The 27,930-nt window shown below is 42.9% G+C and overlaps 1 protein-coding gene across 3 annotated transcripts in view; it reads right to left on the reverse strand.

Moving 5' to 3' along the window:
• TMEM178A (transmembrane protein 178A) overlaps positions 1 to 27,930 on the reverse strand; it is a 56,299-nt gene that overhangs the window by 7,978 nt on the left and 20,391 nt on the right. For 2 of the 3 annotated variants that reach the window (XM_059188512.1, XM_059188511.1), the window contains exons 2-3: positions 12,819 to 12,932; positions 9,987 to 10,124 (exon numbers count right to left, since the gene is read on the reverse strand). In XM_059188512.1, coding sequence (XP_059044495.1) covers positions 9,987 to 10,124; positions 12,819 to 12,932 — 252 coding nt within the window. Of the gene's footprint in view, positions 1 to 9,986; positions 10,125 to 12,818; positions 12,933 to 26,875; positions 26,961 to 27,930 lie in introns of those variants that run through there. The other variant, XM_059188513.1, reaches the window with a different exon arrangement.

The raw sequence follows: 27,930 nt of genomic DNA on the forward strand, positions 1-27,930 counted from the left end.
GTCAACTGATGAGGTGGTCACTCCAAATTAGTAAAGGAGCTATAATGCTCATGCTGGAATTAACTTGAATTCGTTCAACAAACATTGGCAAAACCTTTATGCACCAGACTGTACGCTAGGTATGGAAGGTATACAAGTAAAGAACACAGGAGCATATTCTGATAACTTGAATTATGCAGGATTATCTTGCTCGGATGGTGATATATATTTGAATTTATTTTTGGGTTTTGTTCTTAAAGCTATGAAATAAAAGTTCTATCTTTAAGGAAAAGATCTTCTAGAATCACTCACATCTAAGATAAAACAGTCTTCTTTTCCCTTGTCCTATATCTGATCTGACACATTTTTATATAGTTGCAAGCATCATATAATGTCTGTTTTCCTTTTCAGCTACAATTATCAATAGCATTTGTCATGGTCCCTATAAATAATACTTTAAATGTGTTTCTCATGTGCTAAATTATGTTTTAAGGTTCAGAGCATGACACATGTTAAGGACTCAACAAATCATTGTATTTTTCAATGAATGAATAAAAGCTTTTGTTTGTCTTTTTTTTTTTTTTTCTTATTCATTATTCATTTGTTTGAGAGAGAGCACAAAAGGTGGGGAGGGGGAGGAGGAGAAGCAGGCTCCCCACTGAGCAGGGAGCCCGACATGGGGCTCAATCCCATGAACCCAAGATCATGACCCTCGCTGAAAGAAGCCACTTAACCAACTGAGCCACTCAGGTGCCCCAAATAAAAGCTTTTAAATGATACAAATTAAATCCAGGATGTTGGGATTGAGGTAAAATAGCTGAGTAAGGAGAACACATACTTCAACCATTCAGAATATACAAGATAATTTGGATGACATAAAGAAAGCGGATCTATTTACTTCTTTGTACCAACACATGTATGTATAATTATCTGTCCTTCCAGGACACTAAAATCAGAACTCTGATAAAAATTTCCCAAACACAGTATTTTTAGTATTTAAGTGACACTCCTAGGATTTAGGTGGTTCTGTTCCATCACAGTGGACCCCTATGGATGCTCCTTTGGGATGGCCAGGGGATCAGAATGAGGCTTTTGCCAGAGATGGGTCATGAAAGCAGAAATAAACACCTAGTGAAGTATTGGAGTATCCAGTTTGTTCCAAATCCTGTGCCTCTCTTCTTCATACTTTGGTTTATCCCACATACAATGGAGGTTGCATCTATTGGCTGGAAATTGCTTTGGAGATATATTGAACATCTCTGTAGGTGACAGAGACAGATTTGGGGACTCAAAAGAGAAGGCCAGAAGTAACAGATTTCCCTTGATCCTTTTGATAGAGCTCTGGGGATCAGAAACACTAACAGAAAAGCAAACTCAGAGAAGGCAGCAATTGGGAGGAAATAAAAATGACCTTAATGCCATTTTTAAGTGTCAGAATTCTGCTTGCTCTCAAATTACATAAAGGCACATTGCTTGAACCCTTTCCCAAATGTGCGTTCAGAAAAGAAATGTTTCGAATTAAAAGGACACTCGATCTGCAATAATTTGATATTTCCTACCCTTTGTCTGATTCTGTCTTTAAAATCTAAAGGGATTCTATTTTCCCAAAAAGGATAAAAATCTTATCTTGTGACTTCCTGCTCTAGATTATTATGGCAAATGTATCACTTTAAGTTCTCCAAAGATCATGATGGAAATAATTCTTTCATAAAGGAATGGACTCATCAAAAAATAATACTCTTCTGCTTTTTTCAAACCTTGTGAAAAGCAAATGTTCCTACATTTACATCAATGTTTTCATTGGCACCATAACAAAGAAAATGTTTATATATAATAAGGTCTTTCTAAGAAATGCTGGTAATAGAACAATAAGGCAGTTAGAAAAAATTGATCTCTAGAGTATCAACAGGTAAAATATAATAATAGAACAATGACCCAATCACAGGAAAACAACTCTGTTTTGCATTCAACTGTCTGCACAGAGCTGAATGCCTAAAAGCAAGGCTTTTTACGAGTAATGTAGTTTTAATGACCTCTGAAAACTTGAGTTCAAACTAAGATTTTAAGCATCCTTTGATGTCCAAATGCACTAAGCTGAGAGGCAGGAAATGTGTATTTTGGTTCCCAGATCTGCTCCTAATCATTGTGTGACCCTGAAATTACCTAACCTGAGTCTTAGTTTCTTCACTCGGTGGGGGAAAATTGGGGGACTTGGTTACTGAAAACCCTTACTGTGTCAAATTCCTGTGATTCTGTTATTCCAAAATAAGGCATGGAGCAAGAACATTCCCCCACCCAAACTCCACCAAAAAGAAGAAGAAAGCTGTGTATATACTATACATGCTCCCTTTGATTTTATACTAAACATTAATTTTGTTAGACCTTTCCCCTTCCAGCTCCACAAAGGTGTTTTTGGTGAAATGAATTTCAGCAGAACACCACCAGTTCACACAGAATAGAAAAAGATTATAAGAAATCAGCTAACCTGAGGACTTAACCAAAAGGATGATTTTCTCTGCCCTCGGTGTCACGAATGATTTTGCCTTCCATCTGTGTACCTCATGGACACCTCGTTTGATGTGACTGATAGAAACTTCTGTCTCTGATGGAGCTGCTGAAACTCCCTAAAGCTAATCAGCAGCCCACCGTGAGCAAGAGTTGGGCACTTCATGTCATGCTTTTTGCTACTGACCTCACCTTAGAGCCATCTTGCCTCACAAACCTGATTGCTCCTTTTTCTTACTTGTATCACTTCTCTCTATTTATTTTACGGTGATATATATGCATGTCTGTGCCACTTAAATTCTTTTTGGAAGAGGGTACTTGTCAAATCTTGACAAAAACCTGCCTTATTTTCTGTTGTCTTTATGCACTATGCTTCAGGTTGGGGAGGGTTACCATGAGCCCACAAACACGTCCCCATCCGCCCGCCCCCTTCCCACAGACTGTGTCATGGGGGTGCCCTTTGGTGACGTTTTTAATTCTTCCAAGACGCTTTTGAAGTAGTTCTGAGAAAGAGGAAAGCAAGGAGTCACCAAAAAGCATACGCAAGAGTTCCTGTGTGTTAGACCCTCACATCTCAGAGTCGGCACACAGAGCGACAGCGTGGCTGTTATTTGTGGGATGGGCAGGCGTGTTTCTGATTATTACTAGAAAACATACTGAGGGGAGAGAAAGCTTTGTTTCCAACTTGCCCAACAAGATTTTGTAAAAGAGGCCTACCCCACTCAAGATATTTTAAAAAGGGGGGAGAAACATCCTCACTTCAAAGATACCAAGTGTAACTTAAATGAAGAGAGCATCTTTGTTGTAGCTGGATTCTTATGCTGATACTGAGGAATTCTCTCTCTCACTTTTAAGATTATTTATTTATTCATGAGAGACAGAGAGGCAGAGGAGATGGAGAAGCAGATTCCCTACTGAGCAGGTAGCCCAATGTGGGACTTGATCCCAGGACCCTGGGATTATGACCTGAGCCAAAGGCAGATGCTTAACCAACTGAGCCACCCAGGCAACCTCCTTTTTTTTTTTTTTTTATTAAAAAAAGAAAATTTTTTTTAATATACTGCTAAATTCTATTTTAGCTCCATATGCACATCTCCCAGTGCTCCTGTGCTTGCTTAGGCTGCCGTCACTAAGCATCAGAACCTTAGGTGGCTGAAACAACAGAAATTTTCTCACAGTTCTGGAGGCAAGAAGTCTGAGATCAAGCTACTGGCAGGGCTGGTTTCTTCCAAGGCCTTTCTCCTTGGCTTGTAGATGGTGGTCTTCTACTTCTCTTTCTAATGTCTTCCCTCTGTAACTGTGTCCAAATGGACTCTTCTTGTAAGGACACTGGTCATTTTATAGGATTAGGGCCCACCCTAATGATCTTATTGTACCTTAATCACCTCTTTAAAGACCCTGTCTCCAAAGACAGTCACATTGTGAGGTACTGAGGGTTTAAACTTCAAGCCTAGGGATTTGAGGAGGGACACGACTCAACCCATAACATCCTATGCGTGTGCAATCAATGTATGAAGTATATTTCTATTTCTTTTATGGGTCTTAGCAAGACTTTACTATTTTTATATGTTAATCAGTGATTCTGCAATTAGTTATCAAGCATCTACTACATCCCACCCTGGGTCTGATCATCTTAGAGGTGGTTTAATGAGTCCTCGTTGATCACAGCTGTGATTGGTTTGATGTGGATGTGATCAGGAACCCCAGGTGCTGTTTCCAGTCCACTTCCCAGCATGCATCTCGGGGCAAGGTAAGAGACACCCCTTGGACTAAAGTTCCACGTGGATCCTAATAGTGCTGAGCACAGGGAGTCAACAAAACCAGCCAAACAAAACGGAGTTCTATAACACATTGAGTTCTACCGACCTCAGGACTGGGGCATCCCAAGTTACCCCTGTAAGACTTACCCAGGGGGCAAGTTAGCGCAGATAATGCCACACGTTTGTCCATAGCAATCCAGTTCATGCAAGGTATGCAGCGGGGGTACAAAAAGATAAATAAGGTACCACCCCTGCACTCAAAAAGTTCAGTATCTAATGGTCCTTCATGAAGACCCATGAGGAGAGAGGTCATCTCTCCTCCATTCTTCTCCTAGGCTCTCCTTCCCTTCTGCTCACTCCCTGACCAGCCAGGAGTCTCCTGCAGTCCCTTGCAACCAGGACGGATACTCTTGAGCCCAGCTTGAATCCCAGGCTGGGTTATGGTTATTGCCCGTAGCATCTTCAAGAGTGAAGAGTTACTGGTTCTGAAAAGCCCGGGATGCAACTACTTTTCTTATAATGCATTAAAAAGCTTTCCACCAATATTCTTAATTAGAAGATACAAGGATGTTGCAGAATTACAGGGTTGGAAGGGATTTTTTCGGATCAGAATGGAAGTAAATTTATGCAACCATCCCAGATCATCAACCCAATTTCCTTCCCTGAACTCCTCGAGGTGCCTGTGGCCAGCTGGCAAGCTGTAATTAGGGTAACTGGGCCCCTTCTTCTGACCATCCTCCTTTGATGTGCTTAACAGTGTGAAAGGAGTGGGAGCTGCTTCATCCCAGTTAGCCTGCTTGATAAATAACACAACTACAACACCCAAAGGCATAAACATTGATTTTTTTTTTTTTTTCCAGTCCTTCAAACGATGGCCTGCCCATCATCCTGGTCTCTTTGCTCTTCCAGCAAAAATGCCTCATGCTACTCTCACACAGATTGCTCAAAAAGCCATTCCCAAGTTGTCTTTCCTAAATGAATGCGCAAGAAACAGACAACACTTTAAGAAGTAAAATAGAAGATCCACAATGCACAATTACTAAATCAAAAAAAAAAAAAAAAGAAAATCCCATCTTTCCCTGAAAGATCTCAGCAATCTTATTTAATGCAAACCCTGACCTGGTGTGACATGAGGCTATTTATAGTCCTTATTGATCCTGCTTCGTGTGAATATTCATATGTTTTGCTGCAGAAATGTTAATGCATTTGATTTTAGACCGTGCTGAGGGTGTTAGATAATATAAGATCTATGCACCATATTTACCTTTCTAAAATAAAACTTGAAAATCCTGAATTCCAAAACACATCTGGCTCCCAGTGTTTCAACTCAGGCACTAAGGTTCTGTGGTTTTAGGTCATAACCAATGGATAACCTAGATAATTCTATATATCTACTATAGTGGCTTTTGGTTTTTTAGGTTTTTTTTTTTCTTTCTTTTTGGTTTTTTGGTTTTGAGTTTTTGTTTTGTTTTGTTTTTTGTTTTTTGGTTTTTTTTTTGGTAATGTGTTGAAGCAAAAGAAGGGATAACCGACCATGGTTGTTGACTGTCGCTGAGCTTTCTTGGGCAGCCTGGGCCCTGTTACCTTTCTGTCTGCTGTCACAGTACTCAATGGACAGCCCTGCCTGGGCAGGGGAATGGATCCAGTGGAGAGTGAGGCCCCTGTGAAGGGAGGCCAAAGCTGTAACTAATTTTTGAGATTCCCAGTGTTTTAAAAGATAATAAAACAAGAGCAACAGCCACATAAACATTATACTTTAAAATGCTTACATTGAATAAATAAACACTTTCAAATCTTTGTATACATAACTAAAATTCTAATCATTTGGCTTATAGCACCATGGCAATCTAACACAATCCGTCATCAAATGTTGATGGCAAATGCTTTCACAGGCCAAGAGCAGATGAGCTGCAAGTGTCTTACCCTCTCAGTCCTCTGCCTGTACCTCTTCTATATCGTGTGTGTGTGTGTGTGTGTGTGTGTGTGTGTGTGATCTCAGAGGTCACGAAGTCCAAGGGCCACCTCTGGTTCCCCTAGGGGATATGAAGTCTATGGAAGGCCCTTTGTGAGGCTCCAGGGGAAAGGAAGGGGGCAAACACTAGCACTGCTGGCCCACATGTGGGTAACCAAGAACTGTCTGCAAGCAATAAGGCAGAAGGAGGAAGACTGTTTCAAAGTTTCCATTTTAACATCTCAAACTGTCACATCACTGACGCTCCTCATTGAAGGCTTGGCTAATAAGTTCAGGCGGAGAATGGAGATGCCAGCACATTAGAAGCAGCTAAGTTTAGCATCAGAAATCTGTGGGAGAGATGCTGACAAGGGCTGCTGAAGACACTTCTGCTTAATTAAAATCAATTCTTTTAACCCTTTGCTGCTCACCTCTGCAGCTACTGCACGTGAACAGCCTCCAGCTAATTTATCTCGGGCAATGGATTCATGTCGTTATCCGGCGTTTGCAAAGGAAAGGTAAAGGCAGTATTTGAAACCGCAAAAAAAAAAACAAACCTCTCTAAGCCCAACAGTAAGGGAACAGATGAGCACGACATAGCAGATCCGCCCACGGCAAGGGCCTGCAGCTCTCCAACATTATTGAAAACCACTGAGTAGAACAGCGTAACAAGCTTATGGTGGGAGAGTAAATGGAAGCCCAGAAAACTAAGTTCTTTAATGGGATGATGGTTGTGAACTTCTTTTTTTCTTTTTTTAAGATTTTATTTATTTATTTGACAGATAGAGAACACAAGTAGGCAGAGAGGCAGGCAGAGAGAGAGAGAGAGGAGGAAACAGGCCCCCTGCTGAGCAGAGAGCCCGATGCGGGACTTGATTCCAGGACCCTGGGATCATGACCTGAGCCAAAAGCAGAGGCTTTAACCCACTGAGCCCCCCAGGTGCCCCTTCTTTTTTTTTTAATGAGGCAAAGTCAACAGTGAGATTTGATTCAGAATAAGAAAAAATATTTAAATCACCCAATTTTTCAGGTGGTGGGAACTACAAGAGGATTTTCCCCTTTATTCCAAAAATGTTGCTTGGCCAACCAAAGCAAAGAAAGCAAAAGAACGTTAGTTTGTGTCTGTTAGTCCCTTAGGACAGGTCATCAAATGCCAAGTTGATAAGTTTGGGTTTTGGGGGGTTTTGGGGGGGGTTGGTGGTTGTGGGATTTTTGTTATTGTGGCTATTGTTTTGTTTGTCTTGTTTTTGTTAACCAGTTGCACAGGGGTTTTGATGATAAATTCTGAGGATGCCTGAGCCAGTATGGCCCGGAGTTACAGTCCATGTGTGGATCAGAAACGAGGGCTGAGCAGGGAAAGGTGGAGCTGGCAGCTGGCCACCTGGCGGCTAGCTCTCCTCCGTGTCCACTCCATGTTCAACAACCACCCTCCGTTCATCTAAAACCAGACCGGCCCACGACCTTCACGGGAGCTCTCACTACCCCTGGCTTTTATGGCCCAGTGATTTAGTTCCTTGCTAATAATTGTTTTATATCTAAGAGCATTCTAAATTATTTATGCATTATCCATATTAAAGTATGTTTTTAAACCATCACTAAGGCTTTCTTGTCTGTAGCCCCCCTCATTTTTCCTGACAAGGGGCCGTGATGTGAGCCTCTCCAGGGTTGGGGGAGAGTGAACCTGAAGTCAGTCCTTTGACACGAGTAAGGAAAATGGGGGACTCAACTAATAAAAAGGGGAAGAAGATGGACAAGATTTTTAATGACTCTTATGGCCCAGCAGAGGCTTAAAGGAATCTTCTGGGCAGAAACAGTCTCTCTCTCTGCTTCTTTGCTACCCTGACCCATTTTTTCAGTCATTTGGGTTTTAAATGAGGCATCCGGTGGCTGGTCTCAGGGTTCAAATCCTCCTCCAAAACGTCAGGAACTAGAATCTTGGCCTCCCCGTGCTACAGTCTTAGCGTATTCACCAAATTCTGGAAAGCTTAAGTCGGTTTTCTGCTCAGACTCTACGAGGGCCATATGATTTCAGAATGCTCTGTCTGCGTGTTTACAACAGTGACCCATGTTACTCACAGGGAGAGAAAGGGACCCGTGGCCATCAGAAGGAAGGGTCTCTGCCTGTGACTTGGGTTCCTCAGGCCTCAGACTGGCTGACCAGAAGGCAAAGCGCTACCTACCTGTCAACCCTGAAAGACTGGCAGACAGAAAATGGCGTCAGCCAATGAGAGTCAGGTACAGCTGCCTCCTGTTAATGCGGGCGTGCGTGAGGGGCCATTAAGTGAGTCGCGCTGGCAAACCCAGCCATGGCCACTTGAAAACTGAACTCCAGAGAAGCAGAAGTAGGCTTGTTCAAAATGGCTGCATATCCACAGTCATATTAGCTCTGATACTGAGTGAAACTGTGCATTTGACATTCACTAACCACTAATACGTTAATTTTTACCTTTGTGAAGGAGCAAAAGGAAAGATTTCTTCCCTGTCACCACCTTTAGTATTAGCTGTCAGCTCAGCTCCTGACTCCTTCACTTGCTAATCGAAAAGACCACAGACGCGTCTCCACACACCATCCTCCTTCCAATCCCCTGCTTTAAGATCAAGTCTCTCTTCTGCTTAAAACCTCCCAGTGGTTGGGGTGCCTGGGTGCTCAGTGGGCTAAATGTCTGACTTTGGCTCAGTTTAAGATCTCAAGGTCCTGAGATCAAACCCCATGTCAGCAGGTAGTCAGCTTGTCCCTCTGCCCCTCCCCCACAGCTCATTTTCTCTCTCTCTCTCTGTCTCTCAAAAAAATAAATAAATCTTAAAAAAAAAAAAAAGTGGGGGGCGCCTGGGTGGCTCAGTGGGTTAAAGCCTTTGCCTTTGGCTCAGGTCATGATCTCAGGGTTCTGGGATCGAGCCCTGCGTCGGGCTCTCTGCTCAGCGGGGAGCCTGCTTCCCTTCCTCTCCCTCTACCTGCCTCTCTGCCTACTTGTGATCTCTGTCAAATAAATAAAATCTTTAAAAAAAAAAAACAAAAACTGGTGGCTTCCATTATTACGCTTAGATTGAAATTCAAACCACTGTCTGCATCTCCCTGCTCTCTGGCCACATTGGTTGGTCTTCTTTCTGTGGCTCAAAACACACCAACTATCCCTGTCTCTAGGGCTTGGCATCCCTGCCCCTAGGGCTTGGCTCACCCCCTAAGCGCACTCCCAAAAGCCGGACGCTTTTCCTAATTCAGCCTGGAAATCACCACCTCAGCAAGGTGTCCCCTGAGCCCCCTACTCCACCTTGTTTGTTTTCCTCACAGCTTTTATTACCATCACACCTTATTGTCTCCTTCTCCTCTAGATGAAAATGGAGAAGGATTTTGTCTCCCTTATTCATCGCGTCTCTAGTACTTAAAGTAGTGCCTGGTACATACTGAGTCCTCAGAAACTATCTGTGAAGTGAAATGAATGAATGTTTTGTGTGTAAAAATGATCCCAAAGACACCATCACTAAGAGAAGTACTTGGAGTTGGCTTTCAGCTCAGGGGGGTGGTTTTGCGGATCACTGTCTCCCCGGGCACGCTCCTGATAAACAATGGCCCATGCTCCCCAAGAGTCCAGGCCAGGGCTAGGGCTGGGCTGCAGAAACGAGGTCTGCATTAGGACCACTGTTGTTTTCTTTACATTCTCTATCACCCACCAAACCCAATGACCCCTGGCTGCTTTTCTCACAGGGGCAAACAAAATTAGCAGAGCAAAGCTGGCCACAGGCAGAGCAGCCTTCCCTTCTGCCCAGAGAGGAGTCTGAGGTGTTCAGCGTACCTGTCATGAGGAAAAGGAGTCCGGCCACGTGTTGGGTCAAGCTTTCCTCCCAGAAGAAACTGACCGTGGCCACGATGCAGCCGCAGAGCAGGACGGCCACCGCCATGCCCAGGAAGCCAGCCGTGATTCTTCTCAGGTCTACTCTCGAGGTATAGACATTCAGAATGGGAAGCAGAAAGAACAGAGTTATTGAAAACTAGAGAATGAAGAGCTTTGCGAACATTGCAAACACTAGTCAGTGGCACGGGCAGTCTTGGGGTCTGCAGGCTTGGGGTGGTTTAGGGATGTCTCTCCCCAAGTTTTCCACCAGAAGATAGATGGGGTCAGAGTCTACCTTCCCTGCGTGCACGGAGACGTCTGCACCACGCAGACAGCAGAGCAGAGAACAATGCCCGAGTAAACCTGGCTCATAGATAGCAGTTACTTAGGAAACAGAGAGCGAAATATCTCCACTTTCGTTAAAAGAGCAACGGGAATGCAGCTTACCACCGCTGCGGGGCTACGCTTAGCTTGGCTTTGGAGAAAGCGCCTACAAGCTATGCTGCTGGGAAATAGGGTTTTACCTGAGCACCACAGGTGCCAATTATTTTATTTGTCTTTGTCATAAAGACACAATCGTGATCCTTAGGACAGAAGCCCAGCCCCTCCCCCACCTCCGATGCAAAACCAAGACACGGATCGATGACATGGACCCAAATATATTTTCGCTGTGCTCGTTGTCCTAAAGCAGCACTCTGATTGCCCAACCTCTGCTCTTTTTCTTCTTCTATTTCCTTCCTTCCTTTTCTTTGGGGAACAAATTGAGTTTTAAAAATGAGTTTAAAAACTCATTTTAAAAAATGAGTTTTGGGCGCCTGGGTGGCTCAGTGGGTTAAGCCGCTGCCTTCGGCTCAGGTCATGATCTCAGAGTCCTGGGATCGAGTCCCGCATCGGGCTCTCTGCTCAGCGGAGAGCCTGCTTCCCTCTCTCTCTCTGTCTGCCTCTCCATCTACTTGTGATTTCTCTCTGTCAAATAAATAAATAAAAATCTTTAAAAATAAAAAAAAAAAAAAAAATGAGTTTTTAAAAATTTAAAAATTGAGTTATCTAAACGTCTGTGATCCTTCTTAAAACAGTAGATCTCAAGCATAGATGGTCTGTCCCAGAGGCCAGTCAACAGCTCTGGGCCCATATGGACCATTCCTTTCTTTCAAAGGGATTTCTTTATTTCCAGCTCAGAGCATCTAAATGAAAGCCAGTTGCCTAGAAGAGGAAGTGTAGACACCTCGGGCCAAGGGCGGTGATCATTTAAAGGGGCTGAGTTTAATTTTAAGGGAATAAGTCATTTTGTGACATCCATATCTGAACAGGGAAATGTCGTCATAGGTCAGCCATTGTTGTCTCAATTTCCTAAATTCCCTGTGGTTTAAGTAGTAGTTCTATTGTCTACAACCTTTAAAAGGCGCGAGGTTCAGATATAATCTACAAGGGATTTGCATTAGTACCAGGCGTATTAAGTTTATCTGGGAAACCTGGTACACATCCACAAATGTGACAATCTTAGAAAGAGCTATGCAGGCAAATGCTGAAAGTGTCTTTCTGTCCTCAAAAAAGTATCTTTCTGAACCTTAAAAAAGATTGAGAGAACACTCAAATACTGCCTTGCTGGGCAACAGCAAACCACAAACTCCTCGAGTAAAGAGGTGAGGTTCTTTCTCAAGCTCCTACATTGATCTTTTTTCACTGGTCTTAAAACCAGTGACTACAGGGCTTTCAGGACTGTTGATTAAGACAAAGAACTCCAAACACACTCATAAAAAATTCAGGTGTAAGAACACTTAGACAAAACTCTAGCTTAAATCTGCCAAGAAATCCTAGAAAAGATCAGCCAACAAGAAAGAATTTTCAGGAAGTCGTACCATTAAGAAATAAGCCACATTTCAGACAATGACTTTCCAAGTCCTAAATTTGCCAATACTAATATGTATAGCGTGAGACGACGGCTAAACCAGTGTCCTAAGAACTTCCTAGTCCATGTTTGAGATTCAAAACAATGTTTGGATCTGCAGGTATTGCCTCACAAAATGAGATTCTGCTTGGTTTTCTGCAGTGGTTTCGGTCACCAAACAAGATCCCCAAAGTTCTTACTGTTTATTTCATTGGAAAATGACGTCAACCTCTGACTAGGGTCTAGTTTTTTTGCTTTCCTGAGTCACCTATCACCAGGCAGCATGAATCAGCAATTTTCAGGTAAATATCAGCCCCCATTAGTGTTACACTGCATGATCCTTACTAGATTTTCACAATTTCCTGACTGTGGAAAAGAGTGGTTCCCATTGTCGAGATATCCTCTGATGACAGACATCCTCTAAGGAAATTGCAACATACACTCATAAAGATATTTTAGCAGAAATACCAAGGCCTGAGGTAGATATGGTGGCTAAAATGAATATTGTATCAACAAAACAAAACTGAAAGTACCTAAGGTACAATCTCCTTGGTTTACCAAGACTAGTGGCAGAACAGGTCCCCGTGCCAGATGACCTGGTAAAGAAAAGATGCAGGAGGCCATTCATGTACGGAGGCCATTTGTATACAGATGCCACCAGGGCAGAAACACACACCGCCCTGTCTCACAAAGCCTCAGGCATGATTTTCAGACATTCCATCTGTAAACAAGTTGTGGAGCGTAGTGAAATGACTCTCAGAGTCTCTGACCAAGTTGGATTTGGCCCATAGGCCCACAAATGCTCAGCACAACATCTTTTGGTTCAAACCTGAGAGGGCTAGTGGGAATACTGTTTGTTCAGAAAGACACCATTTCCTCTCTGACCCTTCCCCAGAAATACTCACGAAGCAGGTGCCATTCATCTTGCTGAATTGTCTTGGTTAAATTGAAAGGAATGTTTCGTAAGCGGATTGGCTGAGAAAAGTGGTACTTGATAGCCGTGCATCTCTGTGCAATACCTTGAAGGAAATAAGAAATGGGATTTACTAGTCTGGGCATTTGTAACACCATTCTGGAGACCTACGGCAGAGTAATGTGTCCCTAAACTGGGTTGAATGGGGGAAGGGATAGGAATCTCTTGATGACACACAGTAACACGGGCAAGTTGGAGCAATGAACACCTAAAACATGACATGATTTTTTAAATCATGCTTCACTCTTCACAATGTGTTAAAATTGATAAGGATCTAAACTCTCCTAAGTGTTTTTCAATACTGAATTTGTGTTAACTAAACACAAAACTCCACAAGGAGAAATGGCCCAAAAGTATACAGATAGTTGGGGGAAATCAATTTAAAATTTTAAGTTAACCCAGATAAGTTACATGAGCCTGAACTTGATCCAATCTCAAACTCTCAAATGGGAAGCATCAAAAAGATCATTAAGAAGTGTGTTATTTGGAAACCAGAAGACATAATTCCATGAAAACAATCCTCCTATTGGTGGTTTAGGTGGTGATTCAGTGACCAGAGAACCTTCAACAGGATCTTTAACACCAGGGCAGCTGATGTATTCCCTTAACACAAATTTTACTGACCTAAATTCTGGTCCCCAAGAGAAAGAGTAATATTAAAGGTAGAGAGGGGGAAAAAATAAAAATAAAAGTAGAGAAGAGAAAGAAAAAGAACTCTATCTTTTCTGGTTGCATGACCAGTCCTAGGTGCAAAATTTTGAAATGGGCAATACCCATTGCTTTATGTGGTACCTTCTTCCACCCTCCCTTCCAACCCAGGCTTTAATTGCATAAATAAATATGAGTTTATTTTTCCCCTGAAGTCTTCTGAGTCCCATGATTCAGCCTGAGTCCTATGATAACCCTGACAGCAGCTTAAAAACAACAACAAAAAAAACAAAACAAAACAAAACAAAAAAATGAAACAAAACAAACACCTCATAGATGCAAATAAACCTCTAGTTGATGGGGTTTGATGAACTATAGAAATAAAGTGATTTTTTTAGAGGGGGAAACTACTATTCAATGGATTATGAGCCCATCTCTGAAGTGCAGGCACCTATAGGATCATCTTCCCTAAAGAGTTTCTCACACAGTAGTGTACATCAAGAATCAATGGGGAGCTAGTTAAAAATGTAGATTCCTGGATGGACCCACCCAAAGATATTCTAAATCAAAAGATCTGGAGTGGGGCCAGGAAGCTGAACTTTAACAAACATCCCAAGTAATTCTGAGACAAGCAGTCCTTGAATCTCTTTTGAGCAATACTGCCCAAGACTCTCTCTGCTTTTGGGAAGCTTTTTTATTTTTTTCCCTTATGAAAGCACAGATTCTTCCAAAGTTCAAAGCTCTTTTACTTTATTCTTTGTTTTTTTTCAACATGAGCCCATGGCAACAGTTATGTGGTCTAAGGCATAGGAATTAGCTGTTTATAAGTCAGAAAAGGCCTGTGCTTACAAAGAACAAACAATCTGGTATGAGAACAATAGCAGATACCATGCTGCAAATGTATTAATAGCTTGCATTTGTATTTTTCAAAGCTGTCATTCCACTTGATATTTGTCTTCAGGGTGACCTTGGGGCTCCTGTAAGCAGGGGGTGAAGACTAAGGCAGAACTGAAGACATGCCCAACATACGCACAAAGCCCATCAGCAAAGACTGAGACTTATTAGCTCCAGGCAGCTAAAGACATTTCTGTCCATTAGCTTCACACAAAGCTAGTCAAACAGAGACTTCAGGGACCACATATGACAAAGAATACAGACTTTACAGAATTAGTTAAAGAAAGACACTAAAAACCCAACAGCAACAGCACAAAATAATACCAGACCCTGGGGAGGAGGAAGAATCTAATTTCCCGAGTTGCTACATAATATTATTTTAAATACTCAGTTTTCAATAGAAAAGTACAAAACATGCAAAGAAGCAAGAACATATGGCCCAGGCATGAGGAAAAAAGCCAGCCAGTAGAAACTATCACTGAGGAAACCCAGATGTTGGACTTACCTAACCAATACTTTAAATCAACTGCTTAAACTATGTTCAGAGAACTAAAGGAAATCATAGTCAAAGAACTAAGGCAAGTATGAGAATGATGTCTCACCAAGAATATCAGTAAAGTGACAGAGAGTATAAGAAGAAGGAAAAAAATAGAAATTCTGAACTTGAAAAGAATAATAGCTGAAATGAAAATTCCACTAGAGGGGCAGAAGAAATAATCAACAAACTTGAAGATAAGTCAATTCAGATTATCCAGTCTGAAGAAAATAGGGGAAAAAGTGTGAAGAAAATAAACAGAGTCACAGAGATCTGTGAGACACCATCAATCATTCCAATGTAAGTATAGTGAGAATCTCAGAAAGAAGGAAAGAGAAAAAGGGCCAAAAAGAATAATTGATTAAATAATTTTCAAAAACTCCCCAAATGTGATGAAAAACGTACATTCTTACCTCTTACATCTAAGTTTGATGAACTACAAGTAAGATAAACTCACAGCAAGCAACACCCAAATACATCATAATCAAACTCCTGAAAACCAAAGAAAAAATTTTGAAAGAAGCCAGAAAAAAGCAACTAATCACATCTTCCTCCAAAGAGTGGAAGAGTTTCTCGTGATAAACTATGTAAGTCAGAAGGGAGTGAGATGATATATTCAAAGCACTGAAGAAAATCAGTAAGGAATTCTATAAGCAGCAAAGTCATCCTTCAGAAATGAAGAAAAAATTAAGGCATTTCCAGTTAAACAAAAACTGAGAGAGTAAGACTCTAGTCACTAGGCCTATCCAATAAGGAACAGTGAATGAAATGAAAGGACAGTTCTGAATCCACATGAAAAAATAAAGAACATTTGTCAAGTCCATGACATGGGTAAACATAAAAAATGGTATAAATGTATTGTTTGTGTTTTCTGTAACTTTTTTTCTTCTATCTGATTTAGAAGACACAAAGCATTCACCAGTAATTATATATCTGTGTTGAGGAACATACAGTGTAATTTGTATGGTAATAGCTGTGCAAAGGACAGGACATGGAGTGGGCTATAAAGCAGCAAAATTTTATATACAAATGAAATCCAGTTGGTATTAAGCCAAAATAGATGGTTATAAATTAAGATGTTAATTATAATTCACAGGGTAACCACTAAGAAAATAACAAAAAAATACAAAAAGAAAATAAAACAAAAGGGATTTTAAAAGGTTGCCGGAAAACATTTATTTAACACAGAAGAAGATAGTCAATGGAAGAGAGTAGAGGAACATACAGAAAACACATAGCAAACTGGAAGACGTAAGTCCTCCTTGATGAGGAATTACATTAAATCTAAACAGAACAAACATCCCAATCAAAAGACAGAGATTGGCATTATAAATAAAACAACATGATCCACCTATATGATGTCCACAAAAGACGCACTTCAGATTCAAAGACACAAATAGGTTGGAAATAAAAGTATGGAAAAAGATATGCCATGCAATCACCAAAAGAGATAGGAATGGCTATCCTAATATCAGACGAAATAAACTTCAAGACAAAAATTTTTACTAGAGACAAAGGCATTTTAGAATGACAAAAAGGCCAATCCACTGGGAATTTATAAAATTGTAAACAGATGCAAAATCCCAAATACCCCCCAAAATCTAGGAAGCAAAAACTGGAGGAAGAAATAGTTCAACAATAACAGTTGGAGATTCAAATATCCTACCTTCAATCTGGTAGAACAAGTAGACAGAAGATAAACATGGAAACAGAAGACTTGAACAACATTCTAAAATTAGACAAAACAGACATCTACAGAACACTCCTCCCAACAACAGCAAAATGCACATTCTATTTGAGTGCACGTAGAACATTCTCCAGGGACAGACCACAAATCTCAATAAATTTAAAATTATTAAACTCACAAGGTGACAGAAAGTCACATTAAAGTCATAATGACATATAAAGTCAAGGTTTTCTGACCATCCTACAATGAAATTAGAAATCAATAACAGAAGAAAATTTGAGAAATTCCCAAATTTGTGGAAATTAAGTAACACACTCCTAAACAACCAATGGATCCAAAAATAAATCACAAGAGAAATTTGAAATCACCTTAATGAAAACAAAAAACAATGTCACAACATACCAAAATTTATGGGATGCTGCTAACATGCTTAGAGGAAAATTTATAGCTGCAAGTGCCCATGTTAAAAAACAAGACGTCAAATCAATAACCTGTCTACCTTAAGAAACTAAAAAAGGAAATGCAAATTAAATCCTAAGCAGAAGAAAAGAGATTATAGTAGAAATAAATGAAACAAAGCATAGAAAAATAGCAAAATAAGCAAAGCCAAAAATTGGCGCTAAGATTAATCAAATTTACAAATCTTGGTCTCCCAGTTGGCTCAGACAGTTAAGTGTCTGCCTTGGGCTCAAGTCATGATCTCCAGGTCCTGGGATAGACCTGCCCATCAGGCTCCAGGCTCAGCAGGGTGTCTGCTTCTCCCTCTCTTCCCTGTTTCTCCCTCCAACTTGTGCGTGCGCTCTCTCTCTCTCTTAGATGAATAAAATCTTAAAAAATAAATAAATAAAATAAAATTGACAAATCTTTAGTTGGACTAACCATAATAAAGAAAGGGAAGACTCAAGTTACTAAAATCAGATATAAAATAGAGGACATTACCAATAATCTTATGGAAAGAAAAAGGAGTTTAAGAGCATACTACCAAAAAAAAAAAAAAAAAAAAAAAGCCAACAAATTAGATTATACAGGCGAAACGGAAACTTGGTAGAATGCCACAAACTACCATAACCGGCTCAAGAAGAAATAGAAAATCTGAATAGGTCTATAATAGGTAGAGACTCAGTTAGTAAATAACTCATTAAAAATCTTCCAATGATGGGTCACCTGACTGGCTCAGTCAGTAGAGCATGGATCTCTTGATCTAGGGGTTTGTGAGTTTGAGCCCCACATTGGATATAGAGGTTATTTAAAAATAAAATCTTTAAAAAAGAAAACTTCCAATGAAAAAAGTCCAGGACCATATGTCTTCACTGGTGAATTTTACCAAATATTTAAAGAATTAACAATCATTCACAAAATCTTCAAAAAAAATAGAATTCCCAAATCATGGTAGGAGGCCAGTATTACCCCCCGATACAAAAACCAAAAACATCATAAGTAAAGAATAATTCAAAGTATTCCTTAAGAATAGCTATGCAAAAATCCTCAACAGACACTAGCAAACTGAATTCAGCAACATATAAAAAGGATTGTACATCAGCACCAGGTGGAACTGATGTCATGAATGCAAGATTGCTTCAACATACGAAAATCAATTCATATAACAGACCTTACAAATAGAATAAAGCGCAGAAACCACAAGCTCATCTCAAAGATGCAGAAAAAGCTTTCGACAAAATTGATACTCACCACAACCCTATAAACCAGATTAAGAAAAAGAAAAGTAGGATTCACTCCATTAAGTAAGTAGAAAACTGAAGTTCAGAGACGTCAAGGAACCAGCCTAAGGCCACAGTGCAAAGCAGTAACTGAGCTCTAAAACATGTGTTGTTACCCAAACTCTGTATTCTACTCGTATAGGAAAATGAGAAATCCTAATGTTTTAGGAGTGCATCTTAATTCCGTGGGTGGTTAGAACTGTATTATTAAGCAAACTATCAATGTGCAGTGAAAAACACATTTTTTTCTCTGTTTAGTAACAACATACGCTCTTTTGGAAATAAAGCTGATACCTAAACGAGGCTTCTGTCCATATATTACCCCCATCGTTCAATAACGGTATTTGGAGATGGGCTTGGCTCTGTGGCTGACTCAGGGATTTCATCCCACCTGCATCTCACAGAAGCTGCTTATGGATGGAAATGGGGAGAAACCATTCTCTGAGAGTCCAAGGGGCTGGCCTTAGAACAACTTCTGTGCTGGGGAAATCACTGTGGACATTCTCAGGGCTCCACTCCTCAGCCCCTTGCTGGGAACAGGCATGATCTCAGGAGGAAGACAGCAGAAAGGAGGCAGGCAGCAGGCCAATGCACTCTTGCTTCCCCGGGGGCATCTGGCTTGTGCCAGGAGTGAGGTAAGCCGCACACACAGAGCCAAATTACTTTTCCTTCCCCACTAGGCTCCCAGGCTAAATTTAAACTGCCAAGAGCTCTGAAATGAGAAGAGAGAAAGGAGTGTGGAGAGGAGCAAGGTCCGGACTGGACAGTAACAAGCCGTTCTCCACGATCCCACGCATAGGGAGCCCGGTGGTGAGCCCAGAGCTTCTCAGCTGAGCTGGCAAGAAAACAGTCTGCAGCTCCCGGGCTCCAGTCCCTTGGAAGATGATTAGAGACTCCAGGCAGGATTAGGAGAGGAAGTAGGAGTGAAGGACGGACCAGCAGCAATGTCAGAGGCCTGCGTTAGCTGCATGATCTCCTTGTTCTTAAGGACCGGATCCGCTGCTCCAGCAAAAAGTCGGAGAGATGCAAAGGGGTGAGTATTTTATTAAGGTCGGCATCCTACAGCATACACTTGAAACTGACAAAATGAAACTAGACTAACATCACACAGGAAAAGACCTGGAGTTGCCTGACAGCTCGCCAAAGACAAATGAGGTCGTTTTGATGAAACGACCAGTGTACGCATCTACGCGGATGGTGGTAAAGACAGAAGTTCCCTGCGATGTTCTCTGAAAGAGTTGATGCTGTGAAAGTCCACAAGGAGGCATTCGATTCCAATTTTTTCAAAGCCGTGCATGCAAACTTTGAAATTAACTGGCTTTCTGGGTAGAGAGAGCAGTGAAGCTGGCTCCCTGAAAAGGAACACAGAAAAGCATGAGCTCATAGCACCAGATGGCATCACACAATGGGGGGAAGAAACATGCAGAGGGTTGAAAAGAACAAGTTGTGATCTATATTTAGTGATTAATTAGCTTCTTAAAGGGCCAAGTAGAGCCAAGTTAATGATGATACAAACCACAGAAGAACAGACATAAATATGTCGCACAGAGGTTAGGAATGGGGCTTAGGGTCTGGTGAATTTCTATTGTCTCTGGTGCTCAGAGCGAGGAATTGAATTCTAAGCTAAGTCACAGAAACCCATACGCTAGGTTACGTGAGAGAAAAACATGAGAAACCAAAGATGCTGTAAGAAGTCCCTGTGAACCAGTCAATGACAAGGCAATGGATGTGGTAGCTAAAGGCCGTGCAGTCAGACTTAGATTTGAATCCTGGCTGTGTGACTTTTGGCAAATCACTTCACCTCTCTGAGCCACTCATCTGTAAAAGAGGGGCAAGAATGGCAGATATTTTACTCTGTTATTGCAAGGAATGAAAGAGGTCATTCAAGGACGTAGCATGGGATGCAGCCAGTCACAGCACTCAACAAATGTCAGCATTTGGTTATGAAATATCTCTTGGCATCTGCTCCCATTCGCCATAACAGAACTATTGCCACACGCTAACAGTCTGCACCCTAAATGTGCATCGCAGATTAACCCAAGTGTGTAAAGAAAGAGACAGACAACAGGTAACGGCTGCCTGAACACCGGTCTGCCCAGGGGCTCGCAGGTGTCCTCTCTGCTCATGCTCAGGGCAAGACGCCCCCCACTTCACTCCGGAATGGCTGGCCAACTGGCCTCCTTGCCATTGCTCTCTCCACCCTCCAACCGACCCTCATGCCTCTGCCGGATAAATCCGCTGTGTGAAGATCTGGAGCCCCCGGGGTCTCGGCTGCCCATCTGTAACGCAGCATGTGAAAACCTTGAAGATGTCTGCCATGTCCACCTACCAGTTCCACTATCATGTACTTCCTATGTTTCTTTACATTGATTACTCTCAGCAGGACAGAGTTTTACTTCCCATAAAGTAATTTTGTATTTATTGTAGAATTACATATTTATTTAAAAATAAAGTACCCAGCACATAGTAAATGCCACATAACAGCTTATTAGATAGGTTTAATGCTATGCCCATGTACTGACTTCCACACGTGGACAAACAGAAGATGAGAAAATCTCTGGTGCACACTTAGAGCAATAAAGCCTGAGGTTTTTATCCTCTGCCCCTGTCTTGCCTCTATCCAAGGACATACCATAATCAGACCCAGGCTCCAGACCTCTGTCATTTATCCCTGCCATCCAGCTCAAGCGCAACCGGTCTCCAGGGCTATCCCCATCCCTTCCAGGGATGTATCTTGGCAAGGTAGTGGCCATTTCTTATATAGCTCTATGGCCATCATCTTGGGACAACCCCGGACACCCTAGGCACATCCGCCTCCCCCTGTCCCAGTTGAATGCCTTCATTCAAAATGCCTTCCAGAAGGAACGCAGCAGCCCACGCAGCTCCCTCAATTCTCCGGCTTTGTTGGGATGTCAGAGGCTGGGCCTCCCCAATCTGGCTCCTGATCACTAAGTCTCTGTCATTTCATAATAGATCAGAAACTCTGCCTCCCTCTGAGTGTCCCAAGGTCCTGAAGAGCCGAGGCTGTGACTTCTTTCTGGGTCCCTGACGTTTAAGATCTCAGGTAGCTCCCGCTGCTGACAACAGCAGTATAATCTTTGCTTCATTCATCCAGCAGAGGAGATAGTCAGTGAACAGTCTGCACTGTTTCCTGGAACACTGCAAAGGTAACTTGGAATTCCATAACCGGCCCGTGGGCAGAAAAATAAAGAACTTCCCCCTGGCTCTGCCTGCGCCCCTCCTGGTCTGAAAGGCAAGATTCAACCTGGGGTCACAGGGCAGCGTGGCTGCCGAATTGTCCTCAGATTTCATTTCAGAGGGAATCAGGGGCTAAGCAGACAAAAGAAAATGCTTTCCTCGTCGCCTCCTGTAGGGGGTATAAACAGCCCTCACTTAGATCAATGAAACAAATACAGTGAGTGTAGTGGCCCAACACTGACTTTTAAGCCTCAAATGGCCAAAACCAGTCCTGAAGTCAAGCCCTAAGGGCAAACTCATCACCAGGTCTCCAGAATTAAGAGGACAGAGATTTAAAATTACAGACAGTGGAGGGGCACCGTTCCAGGAGAAATACCAAGAATCGATAAGCCACATAGAGAATTTTAAATTGTCTAATAGTCACGCTACAAAAATAAAGAAGATTAATTGTATTATATTTTAATTTAATATACAATCAATATTCTGAAAATTATTAGAGAGGGCTTTTTAAGTCTATTTATTTTTTTAGTAATCTCTACACCCAGCTTGGGGCTTGAACGTGGGACCCTGTGATCAAGGGTCCCACACTCTTCCAGCTGAGCCAGCCAGTAGCCCCTATTAGTGAGACAGTCTACAGCCTTTTTTATACCAAATCTGTGAAATGTGGTGTTTTCCACTTACAGCACAACTCCTTCCCTTTAAGTCTCATCCCAAACGCTAATCTCATGTGACTGGTGGCCACTGTACTAGAGAGAGGAAAGCTCCAGATGGTGAATAAGACTCTAAATAGAGTAAAAGCCACTGAGAGCAAGTGCTTGATCTAGGAAGTACTTGAAAGGTGTGAACGTTGTTTTGTGTTTAGACTCTCTCTGCACAACCTACTAGCCTGTTCTGCTACCCTTGTTTCTTACTAGTAATGGACAATCAGCTTCTCACTTGTGTGAAATTGTCTCTCTGTTCACTCCATATTCTCTCTGAAGCAAGACAACCTGGATTGGTGTTCTGGCTTCACCACTCACTAGCTGTGCATCCTTAGCAAGCTTCTTAACCTCTCTGGGCATCAGTTTCTTCAACTGTGATATACAGACAAAGGTAGTCTGTTTATCTCAGAGGAGGATTAAATGAGACACATCATACTGTTAGTGTTAGCTTCCATCATCATCGTCACTATTATTATCATTATTATTACTGCTGCTACTGCTCCTTTATTTACCTGAACAAACACAGACCGCTATACTATTCTTTAAAGGCAAGACTCTGGTAAGTTCCTTGAACTGTAAACACACGAACTCTAGAGGCCAAAGAGGGAGGGTTCAATGACAAGCCTGACAGATTCAGCCTACCACAGAGAGAGTAAACATCACAGGAGGTTGAAAAGGGGAGGGGCATTGGAGCAAATCAGATCGAAGAGTGCTCCAGAAGCACGATCTGGAACACAGGTGGAAACTGTCACAGTATTAAGGCAGTGAATGACCACCAGTTGGCTGAATTCATTTTAAAATTTCCTCTAATGGAGTTATTGTGTTATATCTACAATAAAAAGTAATACAACTTGCGGCACCTGGGTGGCTCAGTGAGTTAAAGCCTCTGCCTTCAGCTCAGGTCATGATCCCAGGGTCCTGGGATGGAGCCCCGCATCAGGCTCTCTGCTTGGTGGGGAGCCTGCTTTGCCCCCTCTCTCTCTCCACCTGCCTCTCTGCCCACTTGTGATCTCTCTGTCGAATAAATACATTTAAAAAAAAAAGTAATACAACTTGGAAAAATCAAAACCAGGGATTCTCGGATTCTCAGAGCCATCATGGCACGGCTCTGAGATGGGTGATCATGGTTGATCGTGGCTGGTGATTAGCTGGTAGGACAGGAATTCATGAGTGGAGATCAAAGAGAGGATAGGATTTTATGTGATTTATGGGGGATTTCAGCCCAGCTCAGTGCACTCTGCTTCTCTCCCCCCCTTTCTCCTCACCTTCACTTACCTTCTCTCTCTCTAGCAGGAGGCAGCTTCTATTCCTTCTTTTTTGCTCAGAGTTGCCAATGTGGGCAAGGGGGATGTGACTATCCCCCTAGCAAGAAGCCAGACACCCTACGCCATATCTTGTACCCCAGGCTCTGATTCTTGTGAAACCAAATACAGCCCATTGGCTCAGTGGAAGCTCCAACTCAGTACATTGTAGTATTTTCCTTCCCACAGGGATACCATGTTACAGGCACTGCCCGACAGTTACTGCTAGTTACTCTTGGCTCTGGTCATGACATGCTGACCTCAGATAGATCAATACAGTCTGAACAAAACCTGTCTTAATAGTACACGAGTCTGAAGCTGTTGTTAATACACACCTGAAGTTCAAATCTCCTGGATTCTGGAAGGCGTCCAGTCAGTGTAGGAAGCAAACGTAAGCTTTATTCATTCTCCAGTATGACTTTTTCAATTAGTATGGACATCGATGAATATGATTTTTTTTAATTGGGAGGGTAAGCCTGTATACTCCCAAATATGGGGAGAAACTTGGAAATATAGGGTGTGTGTGTGTGTGTGTGTGTGTGTGTGTGACCTTTAATATGTGCTTATAAGAAGCAGCGTCCTGGAGTAGAAGGGAGAATACTGGCTTTGGAACCAGCTGTGTGACTTTGAGCAATAAACTCAACCACTCTGAGCCTCCATTTCCTCATTTGTGAAGTAGAAATAATACAATCTCACAGACTTGTTATGAGGACTGAATGAGATCCTTATATACCAAGTGTCCTAATCACATCTAGTCCATAGAGACAGTGACCTTCCACTCCCTCTTCCTGCTGTCTTTCTAAGAAGGACCAGAAAAGTGTGGGTCCTGACCTGAGGAACTGCAGCCTGTGTAACTTCATCCTTACCTCCAGCATCTTGGAAAAAATTCGGGGGCCAACTGTCAATCATTACCTTTTGCCGCCAAAGTCAATTACACCACCATGCAATCTTTCTTTCTTTCACTCATTCATTTATTCATTCATTCAATAAAGATTTATTGAGCAGCTGCCTTTTAGACAGAGGACCTACTTTCTGAATTTAGAATATGGTTCCCCCAAAATGAGAAACTAAAGACTTGAAACTAAACCATGAGTCTGAAACAGGGAGTGTGAAGGGAGAGAGAAGGGATAGAGGGGAGGGAGAGAGAGAGAGAGAGAGAGAGAGATCTCCCATCTGCCACACAGGGACCCAGGAACGCTGATGGCTTTAGCAATTTCCCAAATACTCAGAAAAGAGCAACTTGCTGGAGAAAGATGAGCCATTGTGGAGTGAGCTGACCGTGTTCCAGGGCAAATTATCCTTAAAAACAGTGCACCATTGGCCCCTTCCAGGTGGCTGGATAGACTCTTTCTAATTGAGCTACACTTGCAGAAGTTTGTCTCCTTTATGAAAATGAACCCTGGATCAAGCTGAATTGACTAATTACCAGTGTAGATGGAGATTAGGAAAGCAATGTTTGGTAGAGCTAATTTATGACGGTAGAGACAAGGGTAATAGCTCTGCTCAAACTGTGAAAAAATTTAAACATATTTGCTACCATGAACAATGTTCTCGTGTCCCCTTCACCAGATGGGCTGCTGGATTTATGATGAGACGTGTCACAGATACACATCAAGATAAATGGAAACTGGGAGCCCTTCAGAGCCAGCCTTCGGGATCTATAGAGAGCGCCTGTTCCATTGCTCGCTCGATAATTGATAGAGCTGTCCTCCTGGGTCTTGGTAGGCTATTGGAATCAGTTTCAAAAAACAATATAAATTGATTTGAAACAATATTTTCAACCTTTTCCAAGCAATGATCAACTCTAAGCCACGATCAAGCAAAACTGACAAGTCTGCTTTCATTTCCTTTCTCACCCCAGCCCCCACGTAGTTCGGTGGACTGGCAGACCCCAGAGACAAGAAGGGAAGGGGGATAACGTCTCCAAATTGAATGAATTATCGAGGCTTCACTGGAAGGAGAGAGGAGCACTCAACACCTTCCAGCGGCAAGAAACTTATGGTAGAGGAAGAAGCCAAATCCCGAAGCCGTTTGCGGCAGCGGTAAGAAGACGGCAGTCTGGGCAGGACCCTCTGTCTTTGGCAGCCTTTGCCACTATTTCCCGTGTGTGCTGGTTCCTCCAGCAGCCCCACAGGCATTGCTAAATCAGGGCATTAATCTGTAGCCAGACAAGCACCCTTGTGAGGCCACCGACATTGCTTGAGCGTGGTTATAGAAAAATGATGATCAAGCTTTTATTTATTACATAGCATGTGACACTGTGTTTAGAGTGCCTCACCACACATGCTTGTAAGTTACATAAGGAAGACATTCTGTTCCGTTTACAAATAAGAACAAGGCACAGACCACTTACGTGGCCTGCCCATGGCCACATACCTAAGTGGTTGTGATAATAATTTACAGAAGGCTTGCTGCATCCCAGGCTCTGTGCTCAGAGTTCGAGTCACATTTCCACCATGAAACAGGTGCCATCATTACCTCTGTTTTACAGAGGAGGAAACTGAGGCTGGGTGAGCTTAGGTCAACTGTCCGCAGTCCCATGGCTAACAAGAAGCAGAGCTGGTATTGAATTAGCATCTCCTTCCAAAGCCAGTCTTTGATATGTTAACAGACTTTGTCCGATGAGAATCCCTATGACTACACCTGATCATACCCAATTAGGCCTGTTACAGGGACAAACACAAAGCCGGCAGGCATGCGTTGACATGGGGCATTGATGGGGCATTGCGTTTACCACAGAATTCTTTTATACTTCCATCCCCTTTGCTCTCACACTGCCCTCTACCCTCCAGGAAACAGAAAGAAAGACTCAAGGAGACCACACTGTCCAAAGGATTTCTTTTCCTGCTTGCTGAGCAGGTGGTCAGGCCCTGAAAACCCCAGACCGGGACTGAGGAAAAACAGGAGGAGGGACAAAGGAGTGGCTGAGGAGAGAAGGTGGGAAGGATGAAGGGAGGGGGTGGGGGTGAAGGACCATGATGGGTAGAGACCAGAGCTGGCATCGCTCTGTAACCCGAGAGCCCCGGACACACATGAGCCCCAGACTGACGGCGGAGGTGCTCAGTACCTCAAGTGAGGGTCCCATCGCAAGGGAAAACCTCCCCCTTGACCAACCTCCCCCCTGATCCAGTTGGAACTGCCATCCATTTGGGAATCTCTGCGTGGGGAGAGGTCCGCTCCCACAGCCACACACTCCAAAGTGAAGTCCCCACTGCTCATCCTACCAGAAACTCACCCACCCACCCACCCACACGGTTCCAGCCGTCAAAACAACCATCAGGTGCTCGAGGCCGAAATATACACGTACTTGCAGTCCAGTTCCAAGGACGGCGTGCAGCCGAGCTGTACTTCTCTTTCTGACCACCTGTGCTGATCCCGTGCAGCCCCGGGAAGCCTGGTCGGAGGACACGGAGGACAGGAAGAGGAGCCGCGCCTCACGGCTGTCCCCGCTGGATCCCGTCACACACGCGCCCCGCCACATTCCAGCCCACATCTCATCAGAACATGCCCACGCAATGTTTCCAGCCCTAATTTTACATCAAGCAGCGTGAATGACAGAGACAGCCAGACGGGAAATTTTTAAAAAGTGCCAATAAGCGGTTTTGCGAAGCATCACTTCAATCCTCTATTTGAAAATACAGTGTTTCGAACCAGGGAGCAGGCAGGGCCTATCAGAAAGCACAAAAATTAAAAATTTATGTTCAACCCCACCCCCCAACTCCCCCTTCACCTGGTGGGGCCAGCCACCCTGCCCTGTTTGGGCAGGCCCTGAGCAGCTCATCTGCTCCCCACCCTGCCCCCAGGCCCCATGCTCAGTGTGGCCTCTCCCTTGAGCTTCCAGCCCAGCCCCAAGCCTGAGCACATTAGCATTCCTGACACTCCCCACAACCCAAGGGGAAAACTTGCAGCTGCCTGCTACTTAAGCATCACCCTGGGCACCAGAAGCCTCAGCCTGTGCATAACTGACAAGGAATATGTTCATAAGGAATGGGACTGTTCCAAGTTTCTGAAGGATAACTGGTAATTAAAAGGAAAACCTAATTTAAGAAAATCCTGGAGAAATTTTTTTTAAACTCTCTGGCAACATCCTTTCTGGATTATTCTTTGCCAGAAGACTTCTGTTTTCCTTTGTTGGGTTTTCAAAGCCCGAGGCTAGATATCCAGTGTTCCAGGGATCCCACAGGCCTCAGCCTCCTCAAGGCGGTGACTTTAAAAAGCCTTGGACCAGAAGTAGAAGGGCCACGTGTTTCCTTCAAGGGCTCCTGAGTACCTGTTCTCCCCATCTTGGCATCTGGTGACTTCCTCCCTGAGGCTGAGCACAGGGCCCTGTGAGGACCCCGGTGCCCCAGGCCAGCAGCTGCC

Source organism: Mustela lutreola, chromosome 9 (genome assembly GCF_030435805.1).
Source record: "Mustela lutreola isolate mMusLut2 chromosome 9, mMusLut2.pri, whole genome shotgun sequence".
NCBI classification, from domain to species: domain Eukaryota; kingdom Metazoa; phylum Chordata; class Mammalia; order Carnivora; family Mustelidae; genus Mustela; species Mustela lutreola.